This window comes from Cyanistes caeruleus, chromosome 10 (genome assembly GCF_971803275.1).
Source record: "Cyanistes caeruleus chromosome 10, bCyaCae1.hap1.1, whole genome shotgun sequence".
In the NCBI taxonomy this organism is placed as follows: domain Eukaryota; kingdom Metazoa; phylum Chordata; class Aves; order Passeriformes; family Paridae; genus Cyanistes; species Cyanistes caeruleus.
The window spans coordinates 18,534,391-18,562,169 of NC_141710.1; the positions used below are offsets into that span (position 1 = coordinate 18,534,391).

The 27,779-nt window shown below is 38.7% G+C and overlaps 1 protein-coding gene across 8 annotated transcripts in view; it reads right to left on the minus strand.

Annotated features, from left to right (window-relative positions):
• The window catches only part of PIK3CA (phosphatidylinositol-4,5-bisphosphate 3-kinase catalytic subunit alpha), a 39,068-nt gene that overhangs the window by 5,844 nt on the left and 5,445 nt on the right, over positions 1 to 27,779 (minus strand). The window contains exons 1-20 of one of the 8 annotated variants that reach the window (XM_086844081.1): positions 25,333 to 25,519; positions 16,331 to 16,744; positions 14,591 to 14,800; positions 13,681 to 13,931; positions 11,923 to 12,168; positions 11,024 to 11,109; positions 9,456 to 9,561; positions 8,246 to 8,398; positions 8,010 to 8,144; positions 6,260 to 6,384; positions 5,823 to 5,904; positions 5,196 to 5,360; positions 4,547 to 4,650; positions 3,714 to 3,885; positions 3,282 to 3,388; positions 2,641 to 2,762; positions 2,175 to 2,253; positions 1,174 to 1,344; positions 825 to 942; positions 498 to 649 (exon numbers count right to left, since the gene is read on the minus strand). In XM_086844081.1, coding sequence (XP_086700207.1) covers positions 498 to 649; positions 825 to 942; positions 1,174 to 1,344; positions 2,175 to 2,253; positions 2,641 to 2,762; positions 3,282 to 3,388; positions 3,714 to 3,885; positions 4,547 to 4,650; positions 5,196 to 5,360; positions 5,823 to 5,904; positions 6,260 to 6,384; positions 8,010 to 8,144; positions 8,246 to 8,398; positions 9,456 to 9,561; positions 11,024 to 11,109; positions 11,923 to 12,168; positions 13,681 to 13,931; positions 14,591 to 14,800; positions 16,331 to 16,682 — 2,936 coding nt within the window. In that variant the 5' untranslated portion in view covers positions 16,683 to 16,744; positions 25,333 to 25,519. Of the gene's footprint in view, positions 1 to 497; positions 650 to 824; positions 943 to 1,173; positions 1,345 to 2,174; positions 2,254 to 2,640; positions 2,763 to 3,281; positions 3,389 to 3,713; positions 3,886 to 4,546; positions 4,651 to 5,195; positions 5,361 to 5,822; positions 5,905 to 6,259; positions 6,385 to 8,009; positions 8,145 to 8,245; positions 8,399 to 9,455; positions 9,562 to 11,023; positions 11,110 to 11,922; positions 12,169 to 13,680; positions 13,932 to 14,590; positions 14,860 to 16,330; positions 16,745 to 17,368; positions 17,561 to 22,730; positions 22,811 to 25,332; positions 25,520 to 27,779 lie in introns of those variants that run through there. The other 7 variants (XM_086844089.1, XM_086844082.1, XM_086844085.1 and 4 more) reach the window with 7 other exon arrangements.

A 27,779-nucleotide genomic window follows, 5' to 3' on the forward strand; every position in this document is an offset into this window, starting at 1 on the left:
AGATATTAAGAATGACTACAGCAACAGACTTATTTCTTTACTGTTATTATTTTAAAGTTCTGGCCATTGTCACAAACTACACAGGCCAGCTGAGGAGCTGATATCAGAGCAGCTAGAGGAGAGAGAAGTATGGCTGAATGACCAGCAAGGCTCTGATGCACACAACACCCAATGTTAAAGAATTTTCAGTAGTTTCAGTTCTGCCATCTCAAGAGGATTTCAGGCGTAAAGTCAAAGAAATTTCAGATGTTTGAAAAATTGCCATCTATGCTGACCCTGCAAATCTCAAGTGAGATTTCATGGACCAAAGGTCATGTAAATGCTAGGACTTACAAGTGGATGGCTCATCTACAAATGAAGAACTAGAACATACCCACTGCAAATCAATTAAAATACAACTGTTCAGATAAAAGGCCTAATTATTAAAGGTCACCAATAGTAAAGTACATTTTAGGCACAAAACAGGCTGGAGGTTAAATGGTTAAAAGCAAGCTCACCTTTCAAACTCCCTCGTTTTGGTACATTCTTGGGCTCCTTTACTAATCACTATTAAGAAGTCTTGTGTTAAGACAAATGGCACACGCTCTCTTTTGTAACCAAATTTTTTCTTCTTATGGTCGAGGAAGTGCCCAAAGTCAATGTGAAACAGCTTGGAAAGACAGAAAGGAATTTTAAGATTAATAATTCCTTGTTTAAACGAAGTCACAGTAAAATTTATCATTTACTTAGTTCTGATTTTCTTTTCCAAAACAAACTCATACTGAAGTGAGTATGATTTAGGGTATGTGGGTAAGTGGGTATGATTTTAGAAAAGCATCCCTTACTTGTCCATCATCTTTGACCATGATGTTACTGTTGTGGCGATCACCAATGCCCAGGATAAAGGTGGCAACACAGTAGCCAGCACAAGAACGTGTAAACAGGTCAATAGCTGCATCATACCTATGCGAACAAAAAAGGAGACACTTTCCTCAGATATTCTAATAACACACAAGTGCATGTTTATCTTTTGCAAAAGAACTACCAGGCAAACAAGGACAGGTAAGAAAGAAAACAAAACCAAAACTAGATGGACACAATTATGGAAATAATCTCCCATGAACTTTAGTTCCCGTGAAGTTTCCATCAAAAAGAAGGATATGGCCAAGAAAAAGAGGCGACAGGTAATCTCACATGTCTCCTTTGTTCTTGTCCTTGAGCCACTGGTGCAATGTATGGCTGTTGAACTGCAGTGCTCCTTTTAAGCCTCCTTTACACTGAATCTGCATGATGGTGTGAGAGCTCCTCACGACCTCGATGAGTCCCACACAGTCACCGATCGACAAACAACCATAAGGCAACATCCTGAAACACAAAGGTTCATTGGTTTTCTGGTTTTTTCTTCCTTTATAGAGAATGGTGAGAGGATGTATTTTTGCAGATTCCTGTATCTGGCTACTCTTTAAGACATGGGGAACTGTAACCATTCTGCAAACCATTCTTGGACAAAGGCTTAATTCTGCCATTCATTACAGTACTGGAAACAAAACTGTGACTCATGAGAGAGAACACAGACCAACAGGTCTTTTTGTCTACATAAGGAAATGAAAACTGGGGATTTCAAGACAGTGCACAGGCAGATTCTTTGCTCCCACCTCAAAACGTACCACACATCAAACACAAATTTGAAGGTGTAACCCGACTAAGATCAGTTTTCCAGAAGCAGAACAGTTTATCCTGAATGCCCTGCAGAAGCTGCTGCACCACAGACTGTCTGGAGGTGGAGAAGCTCACACAGACTGGGAAATATCTACTGTGCAGACTGAAGTGAAGACACCAGCTCCACAGAGTCACTGCTCAGCAGGGCTGAGGATTTGGCACCTTGTTCAAAGCCCAACCTACAGACACAATCACTTGGCCACAGTGCGGCTGCTGCTCTTGTATTCATTCCTTGTACGTAGCTCACTCAGACCCACTTGAATGAGAATTAAGTATTTTTCAAATATGATCTTATGTTTATAAAATCCAGTAGTTTAGTTAACTGAAAAAAATAAATATTGCTCTAATATGCACAAAAATGTCTATTTATAACATTTCATTTATGACCCTAGGGAAAACAGAAGCTATCTCTGGGAACAAACCAATGCTAAAACCATTAAGATCAGCATTACTTGGGAATGATCTCTACTGCTTACCGAAGATCAAGACCCTGATTTTGCCAGATGTTTTCCATAATTCGAATTATCTGAAGTGTCAGCATGTCCTGGCGCAAGTCTGAAATAGTCAAATACATTAAATTTGCAAATTCTGAAACACCAGAACCTTTGGTTAGATCTTACTTTCCTTTTCCCCCCAAAACTATATGTCTAAAGGTAATGAGGCTTGCATATTTAGTGCAGGTTTTGTTCCCTCAGTAGAGAAAAGCAGGTTTTAAATAGTAAAAAATTAATATAAACTTGTGGTGGTGATTTTAAAGACACACACTAAATCCAGGACAATGGAATCACAGCTTACATATCTGTAATATGACAGATTGAAAATATTTACATGTAAAAATAACAAATATTAAATAGCATAATTTTCCACCTTGACAGACCAAACATCTTAGAATATATAAATTTTGTACTTGACTGATATAAATACTTATTTGTCTATGCTTACCATCTCCATTTTTAAATATTATCTCATTGTTCTGAAATAACAATTCAGACATAATATCTGGGTTTTCCCAGTTCAACCACAGCGGCCTTTTTGCAGATGACATTATCCTGCACTCCTCAAGCCTAAAAGAGATAAGATTTCTATGAAATAGGCATAATTTGATTCTTATACCCTGTTTCTCTAATACTGCTAAGTTCTCCCTGTTTTGGTCAAACTTTAGAAAACTTTTAGAAACAAATTAAAGTGCAAAGACAACTGACAATCCACCATTTTCACTTTTGGACTCACAGTTAAATTACTAAGTGCTACATTAACCATTTGCTAAGACCAACAGAAGAGCTGTGTTGTAAGGGAATATTGTAAATATACCTTTGGCAATATGGACTCCTGACAACTTGAAAAAGGACTGCAGTTCCTGGCACTTTAAAGAAACAACTAAAGGTCACGTTGTTTCCTGATTTGTTAAACCATTAGATTGAAATGACTCTACTCTTTATGGATTACTCTGCTACAAATTCTATTCAATGCACTTTGAAGATACTGACATTTACTAAGCTAACAGTCAACCTCAACAATGTTATTATTACCATTAACAAACATTTACTTAAGTATCTAGACAAACTTCAAAATGGATACAATACCGAAGGTTTCCCAGTTGATGTGCAGGATTAAGAGGAGAGATAAAACCTTGCAAGGCATCCATAAAATCTGGCCGTCTCATTTGTTCAACAAGAAACTTCATCTGTACCTGATAAATAAGCACATTCAGGTCTTGAGAACACTATTTACATGTAAATGAAGGTATCAGATTTTAGCTTTGGCTGTCAAGCATGGTTTTGCACAGTTCTAATATAAGTACAGCTCAGCTACATATTACACAAATTGAAACCTTTAATTCTATTACCTTGAGAGCTAGACAATGGCATTACACAGAAAATACTGCAGCTCCCCAGAAAACATACCACCTACTGAAATTAGCATGAACATTTTTCCTCGTTGATCAAATAGAACAGTTCTAAGTAATTACTGTGACTCAACAGCAGCAGTTTTGATATAAGGGCAGACTTTGATACCTTCTGGGTCTCATCCTTTTTTTCCTGCTTGAGAATATCTGTGAGGTTAATCAACTTCTCCATGGCCTCCACCTGCCTGCTCAGGTGCTTCAGGTACATTCCACACGCTCGACAGTAGGACTCCAGAAGTAACCCAAACCTCTGACTGACAGTTTTGTTGTGCATTTCAGACCTACACAGGGAGGAAGAACAATTACAGCTTAGAGGTGCCAAAAATGAAGTTGTACTTGTGACATCTTCATACAGTCCTAAAATACATCCCCTCAAACAATCCCCTCCCTTATCCTTGATGACACCAAGGCAACAAAGATGCCTCGCTTCTATTTCTGTGTCTGGTTACAACAGCTTAGAACAGAGTTTTAAGGTGACCTCTAGTTACAGCCCAATATGTTGCAGACTGAGCTATCAAGCTCTGTAAGAAGCCTTTAATAAAGAAGTAAAAACAAAGTTTTTACTAGTATTTTTCAAAGCTTTACCTTGTTGAATTGGGTGGCTTCTTTCTTTAGGTCTCATATATTTGTAAAGTTTTCTGGAAAAACTGATGTGGTATCAGGCATCTAACAATATGGTAGGCTTTCAGCAGTCTCAGATTATCTTGTTTTTAGAATGATCATCATTAGATAAAAAGTACAAGTCTAAGTACTATTAAGTGGCTTTTGAAACTTCAAGGCATAATTTCTATCACCAAACTATGTATTCAAACTCTTAACCAATATAACCCAATCTTCAATATTTTTCTAAGAAAGGACATTTAGCATGTCAAATCTTTAGAACTACTAATTGTTTATAGCTAATAGGAAACCCACCACCCCTTAACATGCCAATAAGCTTACTTTAAATGCCAAAAGAAGAAGTGGCCTATCCTTTGATTGGTCAGTGCCTTCTTGAGTAAAAATCTCACGAGCTGATTATCTAAGTACTGCTCATATTTCAGAACCTAGTTAAGGATAAAGAGAAAATTAAAAAAAAAAACAGATGCAGTTATTATTTCTATGGGCAGTTAAATAAAAAGCCATCTATGTTTTACATTATTTTTCCTGAAATGACTGATCTTGGTATTAATATTTGCATGTGTTAGGTTTTGAACAATATATGCCAACTGCGCACTGGCTGTCTCTATTTCAGGAACTTACCATCTGATGCTTGCTTTACTGTTACCAAATATTTTAGCCTCAACTTGCTCAAAATTTCGAGAAGATGCTTCTGCTCATCTTTTCCCATATGTTAGGACAGCTGAAATAGCTGCCTGTTCCAGTTGGTGGAACAGTTTTAAATCTCTGCAGAATTCTGACATTTAGTACCAAAAAGCAAAACCACAGCACTACAGAAAAATTAACATTTCATCCTCTCCTAAATAATCTGCAAAGCAAACACACTTTTGTCGACTGCTTTTTCACAACAACTTAACTTTTGCTGTGTTTTAAGTCTCTGTGATCATTGCACATACACAAGACAACAAACATGCCAAAATATGTTCGGTACCTGTACCAGCTGGATTAGGTACTGAGACAGTTTGTCATCTGTCAGGGACTTCTCCAGACACCGAACTGCAAAAGCTCGCACCATTGGGTCTGGGTAATTGCAGTCCAGGAGCTCCATGGCTTGCTCTGGTTTGATTGAGGGCCAATCCTTCACCAAACAGTACATCTGTGGGCAAGAAGGACAAGCACGTTACACCTTTGCACTGCTTAGGAAGAAGCTGTAACACACAGCCATTAGAAGGCGTTGTCAGACACAAACTATATCTGAGTAGAAGCTGTTTACTTGCTGGTCCTCTCGATTAACAATCTGGTATTCATTGCCAGTTGACTTTGTTGTTTTACCCACCATTAAAAGAATGAAAACAAAATCTCACATTTAACTGTAATTGACAAGTTGGTAACATAAGAGGGATTCAGGTAATGCCAGCAAGAGGAAATCTTAGGACCAGACTGAGCTAAAGAACAAGAACTGTGGACCAGAGACATCTGTCAATCATAGTGCCAACTCCAACTATTCATTCAATGTATCATGCACACATAATATGTTTTTAACTTCCAGAAGTTTCTTTAAAATAGCATATCTTAAAGCTTCTTCAAAATCTAACACTTCTTCAGTGCTTTATGTTACCTGGGCCACTTCATCCCTCGAATTCCACTTGACAGACAAAAGTAATTTGGGTAGAATTTCTGGAGTATTCACGCAATAGTGTCTGCAAAAGGCAAAAAAGTTGCATGTACAAAACAACACTTTTGCTTTGACAACCATTAACTATGTCCCCACAGCCTTGCACCTTCTTCTTCCTTTGTCAGCAAGGTGCTGTCAGGATCCATCCATGCAGGTAAAACTAATAAGGAAAAGAGGAACTCATTCAACAACTTACTTTTCCCCACAGGATTATAACCAAACCACACAATGTAGAATGCTTTACTAGCCTTGTCTAAAACACCAACTCCTCTGCATGGAAGAAAAGGGAGCAAAACCCATGCCAAATTTGGAATGAGTGGGGTGAAGTTTGATTATGCCATGAAGGGCTTTTCTTTGGTTTGGTTTTTCATTTGCAATACCTGTGTCTCCAGAGGAAGTCCTTCTCTTGCTCAGTGATTTCAGACAAAGGGTCTCGGGTACAAATGGCTCGCAGTTGCTCCTTGTCACTCTCTGTTAATTCACTATCCCGAGCTATTCTGTTACTCTGCAGAGACAGTGGCACATTAGCCCTCCACACAACTCCTTCTATTGCAAAACACACATCAAATACAGTATTTTAACAGCACAGCAACCACTACAGCCATGCCATGCAATACTATCTCGGTGTGTCCACTTGTTATAACTGAGAGTTTAAAATTTAGAAAGAACATGAAAGACTACACCTTTGATCTCTACAACTGCTTTTAGTCACTACTGGCACAAGAAGAGGTACATTTCAACTAAATCAGCTGTGTGGAGAAATAGCAGCAGTTGAGACCTGATGAATGACACAATGCAGTACAAAGTGACACTGGTCATTTCTGACCCCAGCTTGAGATTGCTGATGGCTGCTGAAAGAGTGAAAAGGATTCACAACTGAAAAAGCAGAACATGAGGGATGAAAATAGGTAAATAAGGGGTAGACTGCTGTAGGAAAGCCTGAGTAACAGGAAGATAGAAAATATTAAATCACAATTAATGTAAGACATTCCCCAAAAAACACAGAAAATAGAACTGCTACAAGCAGAAATTAACTATGTTGTCAGTGAAGTGAGTTTGTCCCCCTCACCATTTTTTCTTTGTGCCAGATGGAACAAAACAATGAGCTGAGAGTCCAGAAACCCAGGTAAGAGGCTGGGGAATGTTATTTGCCAAGACAACAATGGTCCTTAAGCATTTATTAAGAGCCCTGCTCAGTCACAGCATAAACAGCAGAAATGCTACTCTATGATGGACATCCTGCTGAGTATCAAGAGAAATCAAATGCCCACAAGCTGTTGTTCAGGATACACTGGGACAGGACAGCTATAAATACCCCCAGAATTCCCAATCTGGAAGCTCCCTGACACCTCCGCGCTCTCCGGCACAGCCAAACTCCCACCACAGGGCTCCTCTTCACACAGACCATGGAGCTCTCTTGGGCAAACCCAAGGCTTTGAAACAGCCTCCAGAAGAAAATGAAAACACACCAAGCAATTTCACAGCCTTGGCTTTAAATAAAGCACATTTTTAGCTTTACTGCTTTTCTGTTTTTACTTCTTTTCTACATCCAAAAAAGTGCTTTGAAGAAACCTCCAAACCTCACAAAAAAAGCCAATTGTAATGCACAAGCTCTCTTTGTGGAAAAAGTGAGATAAAGGGACTACACCCATGTGTATGTCCATCAATTCCCTTAAAATTCCCTGTGCTTGTGGTCGTAACTAGCCCATAAAACAGACAGGAAAGAGTTCTGAGCACCTTTGGGTTACACAGGAAAGCCTAACCATAAATATGAAACTGCAACAAAGAAAAACAGTATGATTGAAGGAGACCCGCAATGTTTCAGAAGTGAAACTAAGTAGCTTAATACCCGAATTAGTGATACAAAAGTATCAAAAACACAGTAAAACAGTTTGTCTTTGGAGTGTTTTGGTTGGTCAGTGAAGCATTAAGTCACTTTACTGGTAACATAAAGAAAGGAGAATATATTGTCCATTTTACCAAACACACAACAAAATTTGATTTTGATTTTACAATAAATGAGGATGGAAAAAAAAAAAAAGTTTTGTCACTGATACACTGAGTAAAATAAAGTGGCAAATAATATTTTCATATTTGACTAGCTAATCCTGGAGAGGGGGTTTGCCTTACCTGCCCTGCGTAGCTGTAGTTGAATCCCAGTTCCCGTGAAATTGTCCAATTTGCATGTTCCTCAATCACTGTCATATCTGGAAACTTTACAGGGTTGCTAAACCAATCAAATTCCAGCTCTAAGCATGGAGTTTCCTAAGTCAAGGGAATTCAAATTACTTTTTCTGTTGAATGATGGCAAGAATACAGCGTATTTTGAAAATGTACTCTTAAGGGGGAAGCTGGCATGCAAATACCTTATTTGGATTTGATCCAGTAACACCAATAGGATTCAACAAATCCTCCAGCCCATGAGGTACTGCCCAAAGATTCAAAGCCATTTTCCCAGATACCAGAGTGTCTGTGTAATCGAACATGTTTATATTTCCCCAAGCCAATGGACAGTGCTCCTTAAAGAGATTAAAATATGATTTTTTCGGTGTCATCTATGGATTACTGCAGAGCGAGTCAGGAGAAACAACATTTTCACCCCAGATCAAGTTGTCACATTCCCAGATTAGCAGAAAGCAAGTTGTGGAAGCTGTACCATGTTTTTCTGTGAACGGCTGTCGTGGCAGTCTTTTAACAAAATGATACTTAAAGAATTATAAACACATGCACATATCTTCCTCACACCAGAATACACCAGGATGATGGAGAAAGTTTTTCTTACAAAGAGATTTTTTTACCAAGTCCTGTAGTGACAGAACAAGGGGCAGCAGTTTTAAACTTGAGGCAGATATTTTTGGGTAGAATGGAAAAAAGAAATATGCTTTTTTATGACAAGGACAGTGAGACACTGGCACAGGCTGCCCAGAGAAGCTGTGGCTGCCCCATTCCTGATAGTGTACAAGGCCAGATTGGATTGGAGCAACCTGTGCTATGGAAGGGGGGTGGAACTGGATGGTCTTTAAGGATCCCTTCTAACCCAAATCATTCTGTAAGGTTCACAGACCTGCTTGTAGACAAAGATCCTATATAAATAACACACACTCGAACACACAATGTGATGATGCTGCTGGCTAAAAACTAGATGTTGCATGTAGAGTCTTAAAAATTACTATTTGAGATCTTGCATTAAATGCTAAAGGAATACAAAATTTCTTTACTTGAAAACTCAACTCTAAGGGTACAAATACAGTCCTTTAAAAACAAATAGGTAAGTAACATGGTTTTGAAAATTAATTCTAAAAGAACTTCCACCTCACAACACTAACACCAGTCTTCATGCCTGGCAATGCAGCATAGGCAAGATTTACAGTGCTGAACTGATAAGCTTTTTCCTGTGTTGTTTGATTTCCAAACACCAAAAAAACCCACAAGAAAAGAAACGCTCCTATTTTAATCAGATTCAAATCAAACATTGCACTAAGACTCACTGCCAGGACAGCATTTACCAAATATCTTCCCAAACTTGATTTAAGTAGCTTTGGCTCATTAGTGCAATAAATCCATGAGGTTTTTTACCTCCTTAGCACCCTTCCGGCCTTTAACAGAGCAGATGGAGAGGCAGAGCCGAGCAGCACGTGGGAGATCAGGAATGTACATGTCATACAACAGCCACTCATTCCATCTGGAAGATTCAAAAGGCAGAATTAAACCAGGTTAAAGAAGACACCATTCACTCAACCAAAAGGTATTTGTTACATTCCTAAGCTGTGTATTTGCATACACTGAAAACGGGTCCCCATATTTTTGGGGACACAATTTGACCACATTCACTGCTTTTGGGAATGCAAACTTCCTCAGTAGCCTTCTGGCCCCAACACTGTTTAAAAAGCCATTTTAGGTTCAATTCCTGCAACTTAAAGATAATGGATTTGCATATATGCTACACTGATGCAAGGTTTAGCTTGTGAAACAGTTTTCCCTTCAGGGGAAAAAGGCAACTGGGTAAAAAGGCTTTCAAAATCAAACTAAACTTGAACTGTTGGAACATAAAAAGATATCTGCAAGATGGGGATAGAACGTGGGAATCCAAAGCAATATTCCTAAGTCAAATATTTTTCTATTTACTGTAGTAATAATAGCACAGATTGGTTCTACAGGAATAGTTTGATTTTGTTTTCATGAACTTCTCTAAGCAGAATTTAGCTTTCAGTTGGTAGAGCTGTGCTTTTGAAGAGGAACTTCTGATCCAGTTTCTTCCCCTAAGCGGATTGTCATACAGAATTTTCTCAGTTGAAAGAGACAGCAGCTTCCAAGGACAGCATTAATTTTTCAGTATATCTGTAGCCACTGAAAGCAATTTTACAAAGAAATAACTGTGAAAGCCCTTCTCTAAGAATAAGGATATCAGCAGATAAACTTTAATTCACTTTTCTTACGTATTCATTTCATATAATACAGATCTGTGTGACCATATCCATGATTTCAAGGCATAACCTTCACCACCTTCCCAAGATTTTCTCTCTAAAATAGTCTAAACTGTCAGCTCAAGTACAGCAGTATTCGGGGCAACTCAGGAGGAGAGACTATTTTTCACCAACTATGTATATTATTAGTCCTTTAATTATAAAACCTAATCACATTCATAGAAAATGTACAGATAAAAATAAGAGTTGCAAAAATTATTAAAGACAAAGTCAGAAAATGCAGCAAAGAATTACTTCTGCACACATACTTTGCATTTAATCTTAGTAGCAGCTGAAATTTCACATCTCTTCATTAGTAAAAGTTATGAGAACAGGTGGTTAAAAGATGTCCCTAATGTTTATATATGCTCATATAAAACTTTTTGTACTTTTAAGTTCAGAAGATTTATTTTTTCTAGGTAATATTGATGGTTTGTCAATCATCCTGAAAATATATTCCATACATACTATTATGTACAAGAGAAAATGCTTGTGTTTGAATTAAATTAGTGCTATATATATAGGGTTATGTAATGTATTTTTACAAAACTTAAGATAAAGGATTCCCATCAAGGAGCTCTATCTGACTAATGGCTAAGTCGAGCCTTTAATCCTTCAGTGCTATCATTTCTGATGCCCTGAAAGTCAGGCTCTCTAGAGTCACTCAGGTATTCATCTTACCTGGGATTAGAACAAGGTACCCTCTGAGTATTCACATTGTCACACAAAGGTTCCCCTCCATGGTAGATACCTGTCCTAACATAAATCTGAAAACAACATCTGTATTAGTCTTTGTAATGTTGCCATAAACAAATTTTTTCATTGCAGTCAACACATACCGTGATCACAACACATTATTCTTTCATTTTCAGCATATGAAAAGGAAAATCAAAACTGAAAACCAAACAGGCCCACCACTCCCCAAATTAATTCATGCTCTGTTGGGTGTGAAGCACAGTTTATAAGCATATCCTTCTAGAAAAAGTGTTTTGGTCCTCATTAATTGCAAAACTAGTTCTTAAAAAATACATTAACACACTTGAACACTAAAAAAAACCCTGGAATTTATTCTCAGTTGTTCCTGTGCCAAGGTATTGTGAAAGGAATTCCAAGGAAAGAAAGGCAGGGCTGTAGATGTCTTCAATGGAATTGAACCCTACACCTGCCTTTTGCCCCCTCTCACCCCACACCTTTATTTTCATAAACAAAGACAACATCCCCTCATCAAAAGCACTCTCAGTTATTGTCATATATTTTAAACCATAATTACTTAGAAGATAGATAACATTTCTTTTTCAATCCATTATGTACTCTGCTGAAGTGTTAGGCAAACTGAGTCCTGCTCCTGCCAGGCAGAGTATTTAGCTAATTACCACAACTCACACTTTTTAAGCAGTACAGAAAAGTTTCCAGATGCTAAAACATGGGTGAGTTCTTTACAATTAAATACTCCAATTTAAGTAAAAGAGTGGTATCATTTTCTGATGTGTTAAATAGCGATTCTTTTCCAACATCAAAACAGAACCGAACACTCAGGAGGGAAACCCTGAGCTGCTGAAAAGCCAGATGTGATTCCATACCTTGTCTATGTCTCTAATGTTCACATTTACATAGGTTGCACAGAGGATCCTTATTCTGAGAGCGCTGTTGATAGTCCAGAGGGATTTGGTGGTAGCCTCTCCATTCATGTAGGGTGTGGCTGTGGAGATGCGCCTGGAGTAGGATGGCATGGTGAAGGTGTCCAGGGGCAATTGGGTGTACAGGCTCTCCTTGGCCATCAGCATCAGGTTGGGCATGCGGCCAAGCATGATGCAGCTCCTTATGTACTGCAAGGAAACCACCAAAATGCTGTGTCTTTTCAAAGCCTGCACTCTTGGTAATGGAAACATCAAGATACTTCAGGAGATAAAAAAGTGAAAGAGCTTATCATGTGCTGCATGCACACCCTGTACAGTGAAAGTAGGTACAGCACCCAGCAGTTTGAACATGCTGTTGGGTAGGGTCACACAGCCACACCTCATGGTTTTCAGATGTGAACACCTACAGCAATGGAAGGCTAAACTGGAGACAGAGATGGGAGTGAAAATACCAGCTGGGTTTCTTGTAGAGCTCCTTAGCCCTGTCACAGTGCAGCACAGAGCAGACAGATTTGAGCTGCTCCTGGAATCAACTGAGCTGTTTTGGAATGGCAGGGCTGTAGCAGCCTGCAGGGCAGCACAGGTGACTGACACTGCCAGTCCCAGGCAGGGAGCACAAAGAAAGCTGCAGACACACTCTTTTTTGGTTCAGTTCTGTTCATTACCTTATGCTCAGCACTGATCCTGACACACTTCACCTGTCCATTCAGGTCTGAGTGCTGAGAGCATCTAGTCTGGCAACACTACCACAAAACACAGTGTGTTAGGACAGGTCCAGCCTGGAGTTAATTAGCAAGCTCTGCTGGGGCACAGCAAAGGCGAACCAGATGCTTCTGAAGAAACCACGCTAGATCAAATAGGTCTGGCGTTTGATCTTCAGATGACTCTGCAAAATTATTCATGTATGCCTGCACTTGTTCCCCAGCTCCCAGAGTACAGAGATACTTTTCCTATTATTCAGGATCCCCCACCCCTCCTTCTCTCCTCCACTGCTCTGAAGATCAGATTGTCAACCACTTCAGCTGAAGGAATGGGAGCAGTTTATTACAATACATTCCTCCAAGAGGAAGCAGCAGCAGCCTGTCAGGAAATCTACAGGGTAAAGTTGTTGTCTGCTCCAGAGAGGGCTGCTCAGATGCTCTTCTGTCCCAAATTCTGTCTCACACTCCCAGCACTAACAAACACAGGCAGTGAAGGGCAGACAGACACAAGGAAGGCTCAGCAATGATTTCTGTAATGCTCAAAGTCTACATATTTTATCTTATGAAAATAATGACACAGCTGTAACAGGAAAACAGTTTTCTCTTTTACCACCCCTTCAGGACAGGATTTACAGTAGCAAGGGTCGTTTCATAATTTACAGTCTGATCAAATTTCCTGTTTTATTACATCAGCACCATTCAAATATAGCTCATCTCTTGCCATTAAAAATCTAGGAAAGTACCTACCTCTGATGTAGCACTAACATTAGAGGGAAACATTCAAAGAAAAATTACATGAGTGATAAAAATTCTAGTTCAAACTGCCTTTTCTCCTTCCTCTCCCTTTTGAAACACATGGATTAGCCAATTTGTTTAAAGGTGCACACACTGTCACTTCCTATGTTTTGTGCTAATTCAATGAAAAAGCCAGACCTAATCCTGATCATTTTTGTCCCCCACAAATTTGCATTATTTTACTGTAGTTCAAAAGAATACTCACCTTATACTGGCTCAGTGGACATTTTTCTAGCAAGTATTCATCACAGCCACAGACTTTTAGAATATATTTTCCCTGGTACTCCAAGACACAAAGTTTCAGTTGTTCAGATGACAGCAACATACTTCGCGTTTTCTTTCTAATTGCTTCAGCAATAACTTGCTCAGGCACACAGTCATGATTGATTTTTAGGGTGTATTTCTGCTTATCATTGTTTGGTGAGACTATTACCCAAATCACCACTATAATTTGCCCTGGAATAAATGTAAAATAATGTCAGGCCTATCATTTTCAATGCTGTTTCCAAACAAAAAGCACAAGCCCAAAATAACCCCCAAACCAAACAACTCCCACAACCTCCCCAACACAGAGATTTGCTTTTAGTACTAAAAGAAGATGTAAACAAGATCATTGCCCAGACTGAGAGAGGGTTTATAATTCCTGCAAGGAACTAGATGCATTAAGTTTATTTTTGACTCTAGTGGAAATTAAAAATTTTAGCTCTGAGGTTAAGAATATTTTTATTAACTGAATACTAACGACTATTTGGACTTTAAGAAAACAGCAGTAACTCTTTCATATTTGAGGCCTGCAAAGTAAGTCAGTGATTCAGCATCATTTAATTTCAGTTATCTGAATGCCACACAAAACAGCCAACAAACTGTTCCCACCCACTAAAAAAGTTACCTCTATTTACTGAGTTATATTTCAAGATTCAGTTAGAATAGCACAATTTTAAATATCCTTTTGAATGTAGAGTCCATCAAAAAAAATATTCTGAATAACTTGGAGAATATTGCTGGAGTGTACTAAATACAGCACATAAAACATGATCTGCCTAAGTCAACAGCTGTACTCTTTGACTTCAAACACTGAAAATATATTCTGTTTCTGCTGTAAATATTGCCCTTACCTTTATCTAGTTTGTTGTATATGTGTTTGGGGAGTTCAGCTGAGGACTCTACATTTGGAGGATAGACATACAGTGCTCTGCTGTGTGGGGCATTGGCATCTCGCAGATCCACGGCTTCTTTACAGACATTAAGAATGTTTCTTCTGAAGTCTTGTACTTCTGGATCCTTGACCATGTCAAACTCACAGACAGGCATGCCAATAGCAAAACCTACAGCATTGGAGCAGCATGAGGATATAATTGTAACTGACAAGTAGAGCTAAAAATTCCTTCAATCAGTCACAAAAAAAAAAAAAAAAAAAAAAAAAAAGCCAACTTAAAGCAAAACACAGCCTAAAATAAGTTCCAGCTTCTGCATGCATATGTAATTGTTTTATATCATTCAACTACACAGTTCTAAAGTTAAGTGCACTCAGCAGACACAGAAAAGGTTAGAAAACAGGTGTACATTCCCTGAAGATCATGGAAGCCTTAAATCATTGCTCTCACAGCCAACACTCCTTCTGGAGGAAAAGGACCAAGACTCAACTTCCTTTCAAGTCAGCACAGAGTTTCCTAAGGGAACCAGAGGACCTGTGAAATCTGTTTTTTTTCTCAAACCCAGGATTATTAGTAGCTATTAGGACCATAATAAACCTTGCTTACAACTGAATGACAGCTATTAATTTTTTTTTAATGACCTACATTATCTAAGAACTGCAATGAGCACTTCAAGAGACAGAGAACTTAAGCTCTTTGACACAGATTCATATAGCAACAGTGCATTTCGTTCAGGTCCTCAATCTCAGATGTACTTCCATTTACTTTAATGAGATTACTTCGATAAATCATCATTTATGCATGAGTGTTCAAATGGAAACTTTCAATTGTCGTGTTGCATGGTTACCTATCCGCTGTTCTCCCCAAGTCCTGAACATGTTGAGCTTTACAAAACAGAATTAATTTACTTATTATGTGTTCGTCACTATTAAATCATTTAACAATTAGCAGTACCTCAGAGCAAGTATTTCCAGTTGACAAGTCTCTGCCACTGCAGTACACATTTGTTAGCAATGAAACAGCAGTGGGTATGTTTGTACTGCCTCAATTCAATACTTAACCAAGATGTTGGAACAAACGTCAGATTCCCTGTGCTTCCTCAGTGGATCATGGAAAATCATAAGCTACTCCAGAGATGATTCAAAACATCACATTTGTCTCGCCTTCACATCTCCAACCTCTGGTGTTTTTTCCCTATGCTCTTTTGTCAGAAGGGAGAAGATGAAAGGTGAAAAAACCTCATTTCTGAAATTTGACTTTCTAAGCAAGCTAGAGCAGTATTAAAATCTGTGTCCACAAATGTGGTTTAAGATTTTTAGTTAAATCTAGAATTGACAATTCTGTAAACTTCAAAATAAATTGTAACTGACTTCCTAAACAATATGACAGGTGTTGCTCTCTAATAATATGAAATCCTGCTAGTAAAATGATAAGCAAAAAGATATCCTCTAACCCACAAGCAACTACAAATACATTTTACAAAGACAAGGTGAACAAGACAGATCAGAAAACAAGAAGTTTAACTCATTGATTATAAATATTGGTTTTACTATGATCTGCATCTTTGGACATTTGATGCAACCACTGGCACTTATGAAACATGATGGATACAGGTGACAAACATGAGCCCTTCAAATTCTTTATATTTTGAAGAGGATAATCAGCTAAACAGATTATATTTAAAAAAAAAGATAATCTCACCTATTTCTCTATTAAGAATCTTTTCTTCTCTGTTACCTACTGGTTCAATAACTTTCAGGAAAGGCTGAAACAGTCGCAGGTCACAAAGTCTCCGTGTTTCATCAAAAAACTCCTCTCTCTCTGCTTCTTGTGTAACACTTACAAAAATGTAAGAAGACTCATCTTGAAGGAGCTGATAGAGAGGGTACTTCCTTGCTTCTTTAAAGAGTTCATGTTTAATAGTCAGTAAGGTGGCCTCACGGAGGCATTCTAGAGTCACTATCATTCCATTTGGGAGGAGACACTCCACAAGGATCCTGGGGGGCATCAAGTGGATGCCCCATAGTTCACCAGATGACGGCCGCGGAGGCATTTTTAAGTCTTGGGATAACTTTGTACTTCAAGCTTTTCGAGCAGTGATTTGTACGTGGAAACCTGAGAGAAAATCAGAAATTTAAATGTCAAAAGTTAAAATACAAATATCACCAAGAAATTCAGATAAAACGGTTCAAACGCTGCTTATAATTGTAGATGAATAGTCAGGGCTGTATTTTACATTCATAAAAAAGACTTGATAAAACTAAGCCTAAGAACTTGTATTTGAATCTAAGCACCTACTTAAACAAAGCAGTTAATAGAATCACACTAGTTTGGAAAAATACCAATATACATATAGTCTTAAGAATAGAGGATATTTTTTAATCTGAACTTTTAATTCATTAATAGAACACTTCAATAGCAGGGGGATGAAAATATTTAGAACTCAAATTATTTTAGAAATTTTTAACCAAATCTCAAGCCAAGTTCTCCACAGTTTTAATTTGGAAAGTGAAGCCTGTATTATAATTTGGATGATACAAACCATCAGCTCTTTTAAGTTTAAACCAATGCTTCCACATTTAAAAATGTTTTTTTTTCTCATCTCAAACCTCTAAAGTATTCAAACAACATGGACATAATAGTTATAAATATTTACAAAAAGCTCTAAACTTGATTTTAAGAATCCATGTACACACAAGACTTGGCCATAGCTGTGTCAGATCAGTATAAGCTACTTACACCACCAACAAACCCTTTTCTCCATGAATGAGACAGAAGAATTGAGCGCCACTAACACTTTGTAGTTGAGCTTGTTTAATTTAGCGCCAATGCCCCGTTCCAGTTCCCTTTGGCAGCTGCATGAATGCCCCTGCCAAGCCAAAGGAAAGCAGGGGAACACATGTGACCCTCTATCTGTGCTGCTCAGGCCATCTTAGAGCAGAGGAAATGAGTATGAAAAAGAGAAAAAATGAGAATGGGACAGAGTATGAGAAAACCAGAATCTGGACAGAGCAGAGATGTTTTATAGCCTAGTGGGTGGGGGGAGATGCCAAAAAGAGAGCAGAACTACCCAGAAGGCACACAGTGATACTTCACCAATAAACACTCCTAATCCCTACCTATTTTTAATTTCCTTAACCAAAGGCAATATTTGTGTATTTGCAAAAGAAATCCAGTTCCTTCAGAATGTTTTCACAAACAAACTGTTGGCATCCTGTGACAAGACTGAAGAACACTTCATGCTACAAAATATTTGGTCTTCTGTACTCATCCTGGATTTTTCAGTAATGAAACAAAGTTGCTTATCTGTGCATTCATTGCTCTTCGCTTTGGAGAGATCCATCACCGAATCATAGAATGTTAAGGGTTGGAAGGGACCCTAAAGACCATCTCATTCCAACTCCCCTGCCATGAGCAGGGACACTTTCCACCATCCCAGGGTGCTCCAAGCCCTGTCCAACCTGGCCTTGGACACTTCAGGGATTGGGCAGCCACAGCTTCTCTGGGCAGTCTGTGCCAGAATCTCAACTTCCTCAAAGTTAAGAATTTCTTCCTAACATATACGTAGCCTAAATTTACCCTCTTTCAGTTTGTAGCCATTACTTCTTCTGTTGGATCAACTTCCTGAAAGTTCTCACTGTGGAAAAACAATGTTTGCAATGCTTGCCCTTTGCTCAGCAAATTTTAAAAATATGCATTTATATAAAAATATATTTCTGTATGTATTAATTATGTACATATAAAATTAATAAATAACATTTTATATATAAGTAAAAAAAAAAAAAGTGATCCTCCCTGCTGCATTAGCATTTCTTTTCTAAAAAGTTTTCTTCCAAGTACATCCAGTACCTGCTCTTGCCACACTTCAGTCCTTACAAAGAAATGTTAGAATGAAAATGATGTTTTCCCAAATCCACTGCTTCCTAAGCAACTCTGAGCAGAAATAGGGTTGTCTTTTTTAATCCCTCCTTTGTAGTTGTAATTTGGGCTTTTAAAAATATCCACGAAAGTATTGAAGTGCCACTGCAGATTTAGAAAAATGCTTTTCCACTACCACCTCATGCATATTTAGAAACACTTTGCAACTGACTTCTTTTTAAGAAAGCTCTTAAAGAAGCCGTTTTATTTCCCTCATCATTGTAATAGCCTTAGTGAGCGGATGCTGAAATGGAAAGCTCTCAGCACACAGAGTGTATTTACAGAGACAAGCTTGGGAAGCTTACCAATTACAAAACATTACCAGTGAACGCAAATAACACCATTCAGAGTAACTTGGAGGGTTCCAAACCACTGATAACTATCCTCAGCTCAGATAAAACTAAATACACAAGTTAAATGATCTTTTTGATCAGGCAAAGAGGTTCCCTCTCCATATCACTGAATCACATGCCTATTTACATTTCTTAACTGCAAACACAGGCAGAAGAACTTCACTGTTATGGCACACACCAGCACAAAGCCCCCAAACAAACAAGAATATGCAGTCATATGAGCTTTCCCGTCCACACACGCACAATGATTGTACAGATGGACGGCAACCAAATTAAATATTCACAACACAGACTGAGTTTATACCAGCAGCCTTTTAATTTCAGTTCCACCATCCTGCTGAGGCTCTTCTGAATCATGAGAGCCCATTTTCACCCTGCCCAAGGCATGTGCTCTCACTCCTCACCCTGCTGGCACTGGGGCTCCCTGAGCCAACTGGTTACAGGTCAGACGGATGGAACAGGCAGAGAACAACTCAGTTTCCCTATCTTGTGCTGCCTTCTGTTGCTTTAGCTCTTTCCTGAGATCCCCATGGAGTCAGCCTAATGCAGGTCTGGACTGGGGCTGCCTGACTGCAGCAGTGCTGGGTAAGAGCAGCTGCAAAGATGGTGCCTAATTCCACTGCAAGTTTTTCTCCCTCCCTACCAGCAACAAAGAAACAGAGGCAGGAGTAGGGGACACACATACATCAAAAATGTAAATCCTTTTAGCCAAGCATCTCTTCAAAATAAACATCAGCCTTGGCTTCCTTAAAGAGTTCAAACCTTAACTGGCAACTCAATACCTTTTCTTTAAAAACTTGCAAATGGTCCAAATGTGACATCCCAAAATCTACAATTTTTAGAGTAACTGCAGCAAGACAGCAGCTTTTGTTTCAAGCTGGGATACAGGCATGTGCTGAACAGTGCATGCAGTCACTCTGTGTGCACATTCATTTCACTTGCACATGTAAGCACGCCTCCAGGGTTTGGATTTGGAAAGCAAGAATGTAAACAGAAACATTTCTGAAGTATAGCTGGCAGCTTGTGTTTCTGTGTACACTTTCAAATCTGGAAGGCTGCCTGGAATAAATAGAATCAATTATGTTCTTCGACAGTAAAAGGACTGTAATTTTAAGGGAATTCTAGAGACATGTTATTTAAACCAAACTAAGGGGACATGCAAACACTTCAAATGAACACTTCATCACACCTGCAATCTCTGACCTTCCTAAAGCACCATAAACATTTTTCCCCTGCCAAAAGCTTAGGGACATCTGGACTAGTGCAAAACAATCTCTAGTTTTGAGATTCCATTCAAAAAGAATAAACATGAGGGAAGACATCCAGAAGATAAACATACCTGCCATAATACAGATTCCTACTTACTTCCAGACACAATTAGCATATGAATGCTAATTTATATAACTATTTTCTTATAGGATAGAAATTAGCTATCATCTGATGTAGATGGTATAGTTCCTTATTAAGAATAAGCTTAGAAAATTTGGTTTTGGTAAACTATGACAGTTTTATTGCCTCACAGATGAAGACACTCTGCATGTCAGGGGGGCAATGTAGGAGAAAAAGATATTATTGTTCACTTTAGCAGACATAGTTAAGCCTGTCACCAGCACAAGCACCTACAGTTACTCTTGAGGCTCTGCAAGTTCTTCCCTCTTTAAATTACCAACTAGCAAGAAATGTAGTAAGCATACAAGGAAGCAAGAAGTGCTGTAATATTGTACTGAAGTATAAAGTATGGGATGCTTATGCAAAGTGGTACACACATCCCAGTGACTGAGCACTGAATAATCTGCACTGCTGTACACATCAGCCAGTGTTTCAAAACTCATTCAAAAGGACAGACTAAACACTCAATACAATTTTATCAGCCCACGTTTGAAATTGAATGAGTCATTCAGCAAACTGCTACAATTTAATTGAAGTCCATTAGTTTTTCCAGTCACAAGACAAATCCCATTACACTGTTTTTACAGACAGGATGTAGCAATGTTTTATAATATTTTGTGGCATTTTTGGTATCAGAGAGCTGCTCATTAGGATTTGTGTCTGGATTTGATTTCTTTTCCAGATAGAAGTTTCCTTTAGACTCCTAGCATTGCCTTCTATTCATTTAACAATCCAACAATTTATGATTCTGATTTACTGTGCACTCATGTGTAGGCTAAATGATTTTCCTGATTCTCTATCACACCGACAGAAGTATCAGTTACAGGTATGACCCCAAATAAGCTTTTATGAGGTACTGTGGAATCCCCAAAACAGAAGCTCTGAGTTTGTGCAAATAGAAGAGTTCCTGGAACAGGAACAACACTTTTCAGAATGCAAGGGGCATTTGAACCTCTCTAAATGCCAAAATGTTTTATTCTCACCATCAGACAGATCAGGCACTCTAAAACATGAAGAGAACTGGGCAGAGCTGTCTGTCTAATTTTGCTGCTGTCCAAACCTGCTGTGTGGTGACAGTAAGACTGCCCCAGACTACGTATTTTCAGTACTGTCCTTTTGTTCTTCCTGTTTGTCAAGCTGGCATTCTTCCAGAATCCAGGAAGACTAGTACAAAGATGTCTGAAACTGTCCTCCATGAAAACATTATTAAACACAGATGTAACTAGTAAAAATATTGCCTCGTTCAGAATAGAAAACAGCAGACTGTTGCATTGCAGGCGTGTCTTATTTCATACGTATTGCTTTCGTCCTTATTTCCCAGAAAACGTGCAGATACCCGGAACTCCTTATCTGATGACAAACAGCAGCCCAAGGGAAGCAAACAGGAGGATCTAACACCATCAAAAACATCACAGCATTTACTTTCCTTCAGAAACAGGCAACTATTTACAAACACTACTGATTCTATTTGTAGTTACCCATTTCTTCCACCCTTCAAAAACAGTGCTGAGTACATTTGCCTTATTCTAGACAGAGCTAAAGCCCTTTAAAATTATTGGCAACATCTGTAGCATAATAGTACTGCTTAAATAGAAGATTGTTCTTTCCTGTGAATGCAAAAACCTCACTAGAAACTACTGAAAAGCAGTTTCACTTCAGTTAGATATGAGACTATGGGGTAGCTATGTTTCAGAGTTGTTCTCTTTAAAGTTATGACACATCCAGATTTTTTTTCCCAGAATACAATACTCTCCTAGTGACTTTCAGGTACTATGACTAAAATTAATGGTGAGGTCATCCTGAAAAAAGATGAACTCACTAGAAAGTATTTCCCAAGAGGAACTATGCGTGTTATGTTGCTGCAGGATCAAACAGCTGAAACAAATCCAAGATGATCAGTTTAAAAAGATTTACTATTGCTGGAGTATTTTTTTCCTCTCCAAGTGAACCAAAAGACCTTTGTGAATTTTTATTCTGAAATCCCCTTGCTCGCCCTCCCCCATCCATGCAGGCACAGTGTTTATAGCTTCCCTCACTGTCTGGGAGCCATGAAAACAGGATCACGAGAAAGAAGCATTTTCAAGTTGCTGGTGACCTCCAGAACTCCCACTAGTGCCTTCTCCCTAGGGATCCCATGACATACCAAAGACAGAATATCTGTCCTAGAACATTTTCTTCCAGCTAAAGGCAGAATTTTTTCTCTTTGTTAAACAAAGAAAAAGCCTGGAATTAAATTTTCCTTTTCAGTCCAAAATCATTCAGTAATTCCACCTCTAGCTCCACCTCAAAGGACAGGATTTTATCATTTATAGAGGACTAACAGTCATAAAGCACAACAAAGAATTAGAAAAGCAACATATCATCTCTTTACACTTCACATATCTGCTTACTCATTATTTCAGCAATTAACTTGGCTTGCTGTGTAGCAGGATGAGAATTACCTTTCCACCTCTGTGCTGCTCTTCCACGGTAGGCTGTGAGCTCTGAAGGTCAGTGAGCAGCACCCAAATTCTTTCAAGCTGTTTAAATCAAAAGCTTTAAAGTTTGGCAATAAAATCAGATCAACATGCCATTTTGTACCTATAGAAATAAGGTTTTCCCCTGATTACATGTTTTGTTTAATTGTACATTTCAGATGGCTGACATTGTTTCATGTGAACATCAAGAAGAACATGAAGCCAAAGCACACCACAAAACCTTACTCTTCTCTTTGCTGCAAATATTAGTGGTTTCAATGTCAGCTTTCACATGCAGTTCTGCTTTTGGAAATTAGTGCCAGATGATGTAAACAAAAGTTTACTCTAGACTTTAACTAATGAGATCAGGTTTGAAAAGTAACAAATGCTGGTTATATAACTAAAAAAAAAAAAATAGAAAATTCCACCTTAAATAATGCTGTTTACTTTTCTTTCCATGTTTCTTCCCATCCTCCCACTTTCCTGGGATATTTGGAATGCAGACAGTAAACAGGATCTTTAAAAACAGGAAGTGCTGGCATACAGACAAGGAACCAGAGCAGAGTTAATCCAGGTGTTCTGCGCTCCAGCCCAGTCTGAATCCCCACCCAACATAAGCAGCTGGGTAGCAGACCTGTAACTCAGATCCAGGGCATTTCCCAGTGCTGATCTCCCCAGATTTGTCACCTTGGCTTTTAAAAGTTGCTGCAGCACAATGAAGCTCCAGTTGCACTGAGGAAAAGGAAAGATTTCCTCTCCCAACTGTCCCTACCCAGAAAGGCAGGGAAAGAACTGCAATAAAACTCCGGAGGTACTGCAAACCTCACACAGCTACATTTGCCTCTCTAACACAAGCAACTGTGTCAAGAGGGCTCAATTATTAATTTACATTCACCTTTACACAGAATAGTCACCCTATGAGTCCTTTCTTTACTAAGAAGCAGCTGAAAAAGACATCAGACTCAGACTGACAGTATCTTGTTTACTTCCCACCTAACATTTCTTAGGATGCACTCTGGCAGAAACTGTAAATTGAGATAAAGTGTTTCTGCTGTACTAAGTTACTCCAGACCCTGAAAGTAACCAATTCTGGTGTAAAACCAGAAAAAGCTTTTGGAGTGGCAGTGGATTGCACCATTCTTGCATCTTCACAGACTTTTAATAGCGAACAGTGAATTGGAAACAGCAGGTTCAGTTCTTTAATCCAAATATAAATTAGCTTTCCATTTATGCTATCTTCACAGACTTCTGTAGCCAAATAGTACTTAACAGGAGCATGGGTTTAGTCTGCATGGACTTACTGAATTCAGTTAGCAGAAATCATTATCTTTTATTTACTGGCAAACAGAGGTTAGCATGCAACTTTGTTTTTGTTAGAGTATTTGTAAGGAACCACATGCTTCAGCAAAAGCCATGGAAGTAGGTTGTTTTATTTTTCTCTTTGTTTGAACTTCTCAACTGAAAAACTAAAACAATGCTTTCTCCACTGAGCTACTCCTTAGCTCCCTTTTCAAAACCATTTGTCGAGCGAAGGAAGTTTGCAGCAGAGTTAACACAAAGGCACAGCCACTGTAATGAAAAAATTCAATTCTGCAGCTAAATACACTTGTCCCATAAAGACCTGAAACTTACACAGTTCTTATCAGGTTATCCTCTACAAAGACACATGGAATAAGACAGCAGCAAACAAATCCGGTTCCGTGCAAACCCTGTCCTGTGGAAGCTGCTGTCTACTTCCACACGAGCTACAATCACAACAGGAAAATACCACAGCTTTTCAAGGATTAGTCTGAAATGAAGTCCTACTCCCTATCACTTGTTTGTGATACAGTCAGTGGTGATTAACTAAATATTTATTTAGCAGTAGATGATAACCCTGCTGAGAGGTAAACAGCAACAGTTTTCCATAAAATATTTTCAACAGATCAAAACTGTCCTGCCTACTCCCCACACCAAGTGGGGATAATATTCATCTGCAAAGAAATTGGCACCTCTAATTGTTCTCATCAGGCTTCATCTCCCTAAAGGTCACAGATCACATAGGTGTATTGCACCTAAGCACATAGGAAAACTGGGTCTTCTATGTGAAACAACACTGCAGGACTAAATTCCCAATTTGTAAACTTATCTGACTGCTTCATGGAAGTTACAAAGAAAACAAAGTTTCTCTGAAACCTCAAGGAGCATTTATTCTTGTTGTAGCCGTTTTTCTCAGCATTTACAGGTCGGATACTATAATCATGATGCTCAAGACATCAGTACATTTGCATTTGTGTTCAACAGGTGCAAACAAACATGATTCACTGATTGTGTGTGTCAGTAGGCCCTGCATGCTCCAGCCTGAAGCACAAAACCAGCTCTGGTAAACTGGGACACGGTTCCTCAGCGTCCTTAATCAAATGTTTATCATTCCTGTACATGACTGTTAGAAGCATCTGTTATGATTTGATGTTAAAGTTCCCTACACAAATTAGGCTACAAATGAGACCAAATGCCTGTTCAACAATATTCTGCCACATTAAGTGTATAAGGGAAAGAGGGGAGAGAGAGAGAGAGAGAGAGAGAATGCAAGCAGGAGAGTCACCACCATGGATCCTGTGCTGTCCTGTTGGTCCTCCAATGCCCAGGGCTTCTTCACAGTGGTGGTAGAATCCCACCTGGTTCACTTCCAGTCAGCATAAGAAGCTTGAGTGGTTTTTGGTTCCTCATTAGCATGAGAGGCAAGAGTAGGCATGGTTTTCTGGTTCCTCACTAGCATGAGGCAGAGTGGGAGTGGTTTTTGGTTCTTCATTAGCATGAGAGGCGAGAGTGGGTGTGGTCTCAATTGTACATGCTCAGGTCTTACTTTGGTGGTCATTAAGGGTCTGCTCTTCATGTCATACAAGGCACACATCCCCTAAAGTCAAGTGTCCTCTTTGTGACCCCACTGCTTGGCTTGTGCAGTTACACACTTGCTCTAGAACACACCACAATGGGGCACTGCTGTGAAAAGCATCACCTTTGGTTAGAACTGAAATTGCTCATTCTTGTGGCTCATGCAGAGGCAGCTCTGGTTCTCTGCAACAAGTTTCACCACTGAGCAAGTGTTTAAGGCAGATGCTGCAAATGTTATTACCCCTTTCCTTACAGCATCTGCTTTGCAAACCATGTTGTGCAACACCAGCACAGTAAAGCGTGCGGTTACTGAGACACGAAGCTGTGTGCTGTGCATCCCTTTTCTCCTCTGCTTCAAGCTGTAACCCAAAATGTTTCTCTAACAAGGTCAGCATACCAGCAATTTGTGGTTGGTGCATCAGAAAGAAATGGCAAGTCTTTGTCAAAACAGATAATGTTTGTAGTGAACATGAACTTCCCAAAGATGTGACATAAGCTCATAGTTATTTAAGCAGTGACTATCAGTCACATCTCTGCAGTAGTTTAAGGATTTCCCAGCTTCCCAGTTTAGAAAATCACTTTCATATCCAGATTAAATGGTTTGAGACTAAGGCACATGCAACCTACTACTACAATCAGAGCTCTGTAAGAAGGACAGATTAAATTGAAAGGCCTTTATTTTTAAAAAAGGCCAAAAAGGTACTGGTAGTAATCAGTCACCACTATTGAGAGAATTTTACACATTTGCACAAACAAGGAAATATTTTTTAAATGCATGGATGGTTCTTTGGAAACATTTCATTAATGTTTTTGTAGGTGTGTATGTTCCAAAAGACTGAAACCAGTTTCCAGCCTGGTGAAGTTTAACGGCGGAACAGAACATTACACCACAAAAGCTCAAGTGTTTTGGATTTCATTTCCACCCATTAAAAGAACACCAATTAGGAAAGCGTATCTATCTTGCAAAGCATCTTTTCTGTTGTTTAAATAAATAACCTGCTCATATACCAGAACAACAAGAGACTGCAATCTATAATCATGGTTACACTTCTCATATCTCCCTGAAGCTGTTTGTGATACTGTGCTATCTGCTGATGTACAATGAAAAGCCTGAAAAAGAGGTGATGAAAGAAGACTTGAAGAGCTGGATTACAAAGCACTTCGACAACATATTTAAGAAGTTACCATAGTCAGGAATAGGTTTTGCTATCCTTTTCTTTATGTGTAAACTCTTCCGTTTTATTGCCCGTTGGCTTCTGTTTTCATCTTTATCTCTTGGTGGTAGTTTTTGCCATCTTTCCTGAACTGAAAAAACATTCCAAGCTGGAGCTATCTGAGATCAAGGCAGTTCTGCTGAGCAGTGATAACAGCTTCAGTGCTTTATCCTCCATTTCAGGGCAAGTTGAAGAGGAAGGCAAGTTATTAGAATTTTAGATGTTCAACCTTAGTTGAACATAAGCAAAAGAGTTAATCTCCACCTTCTCAAATAAAATGTTAAAATCAATTTAAGCCTTTTCTTTTAACTAGCAATCTCTTATCCAAAACTTCATGTAACTGTATATGTTTATCCTCTCCAATAACAGCATTACAATTTCATATATTGCAATTTTACACTAAAATACAAATGCAATTTAACACAAATTAAACTTTGTAAAAAACTTTCTAGACTGGCAGTGGAAGTCACAGGCACATCCTCAATTATACACCACAATCAAGACTATTCCAGATGTCTGGTTGTTGCTTAAAAATTAGCTCTTACACACCAGAGGACTTCTTAGGACAAGTGCTCTTTTATTGTACTTAACACCTTAAAATTGAAGATTTCAGAGGTAACAGCGTGAAACTGCAAGAAGATAAAACGCAATATATTTATCACTTCCCTCCCACCAGTAGAGACTGCCTTGATAAACTGGTAAGTGGAACTGGTTGTTCAACATCCACAAAAGCAGAAGAGCAATTTTCAGTGCTATTAGTATCACTTCCACTTTTATTATTAGTCACAGAATTTCCTGATTATTCTCTAAAGAGCTGGGAATTAAAAAAAAAAAAAAAAAAAAAAGAATACTAAGTGGTATGTTTTAGACTCTAAGCAGTTTACTGACACCACAGGCATATTTTGGAGTATTTGGAATGGTAGTTTTGACTTCCCTTTTCCCAGAG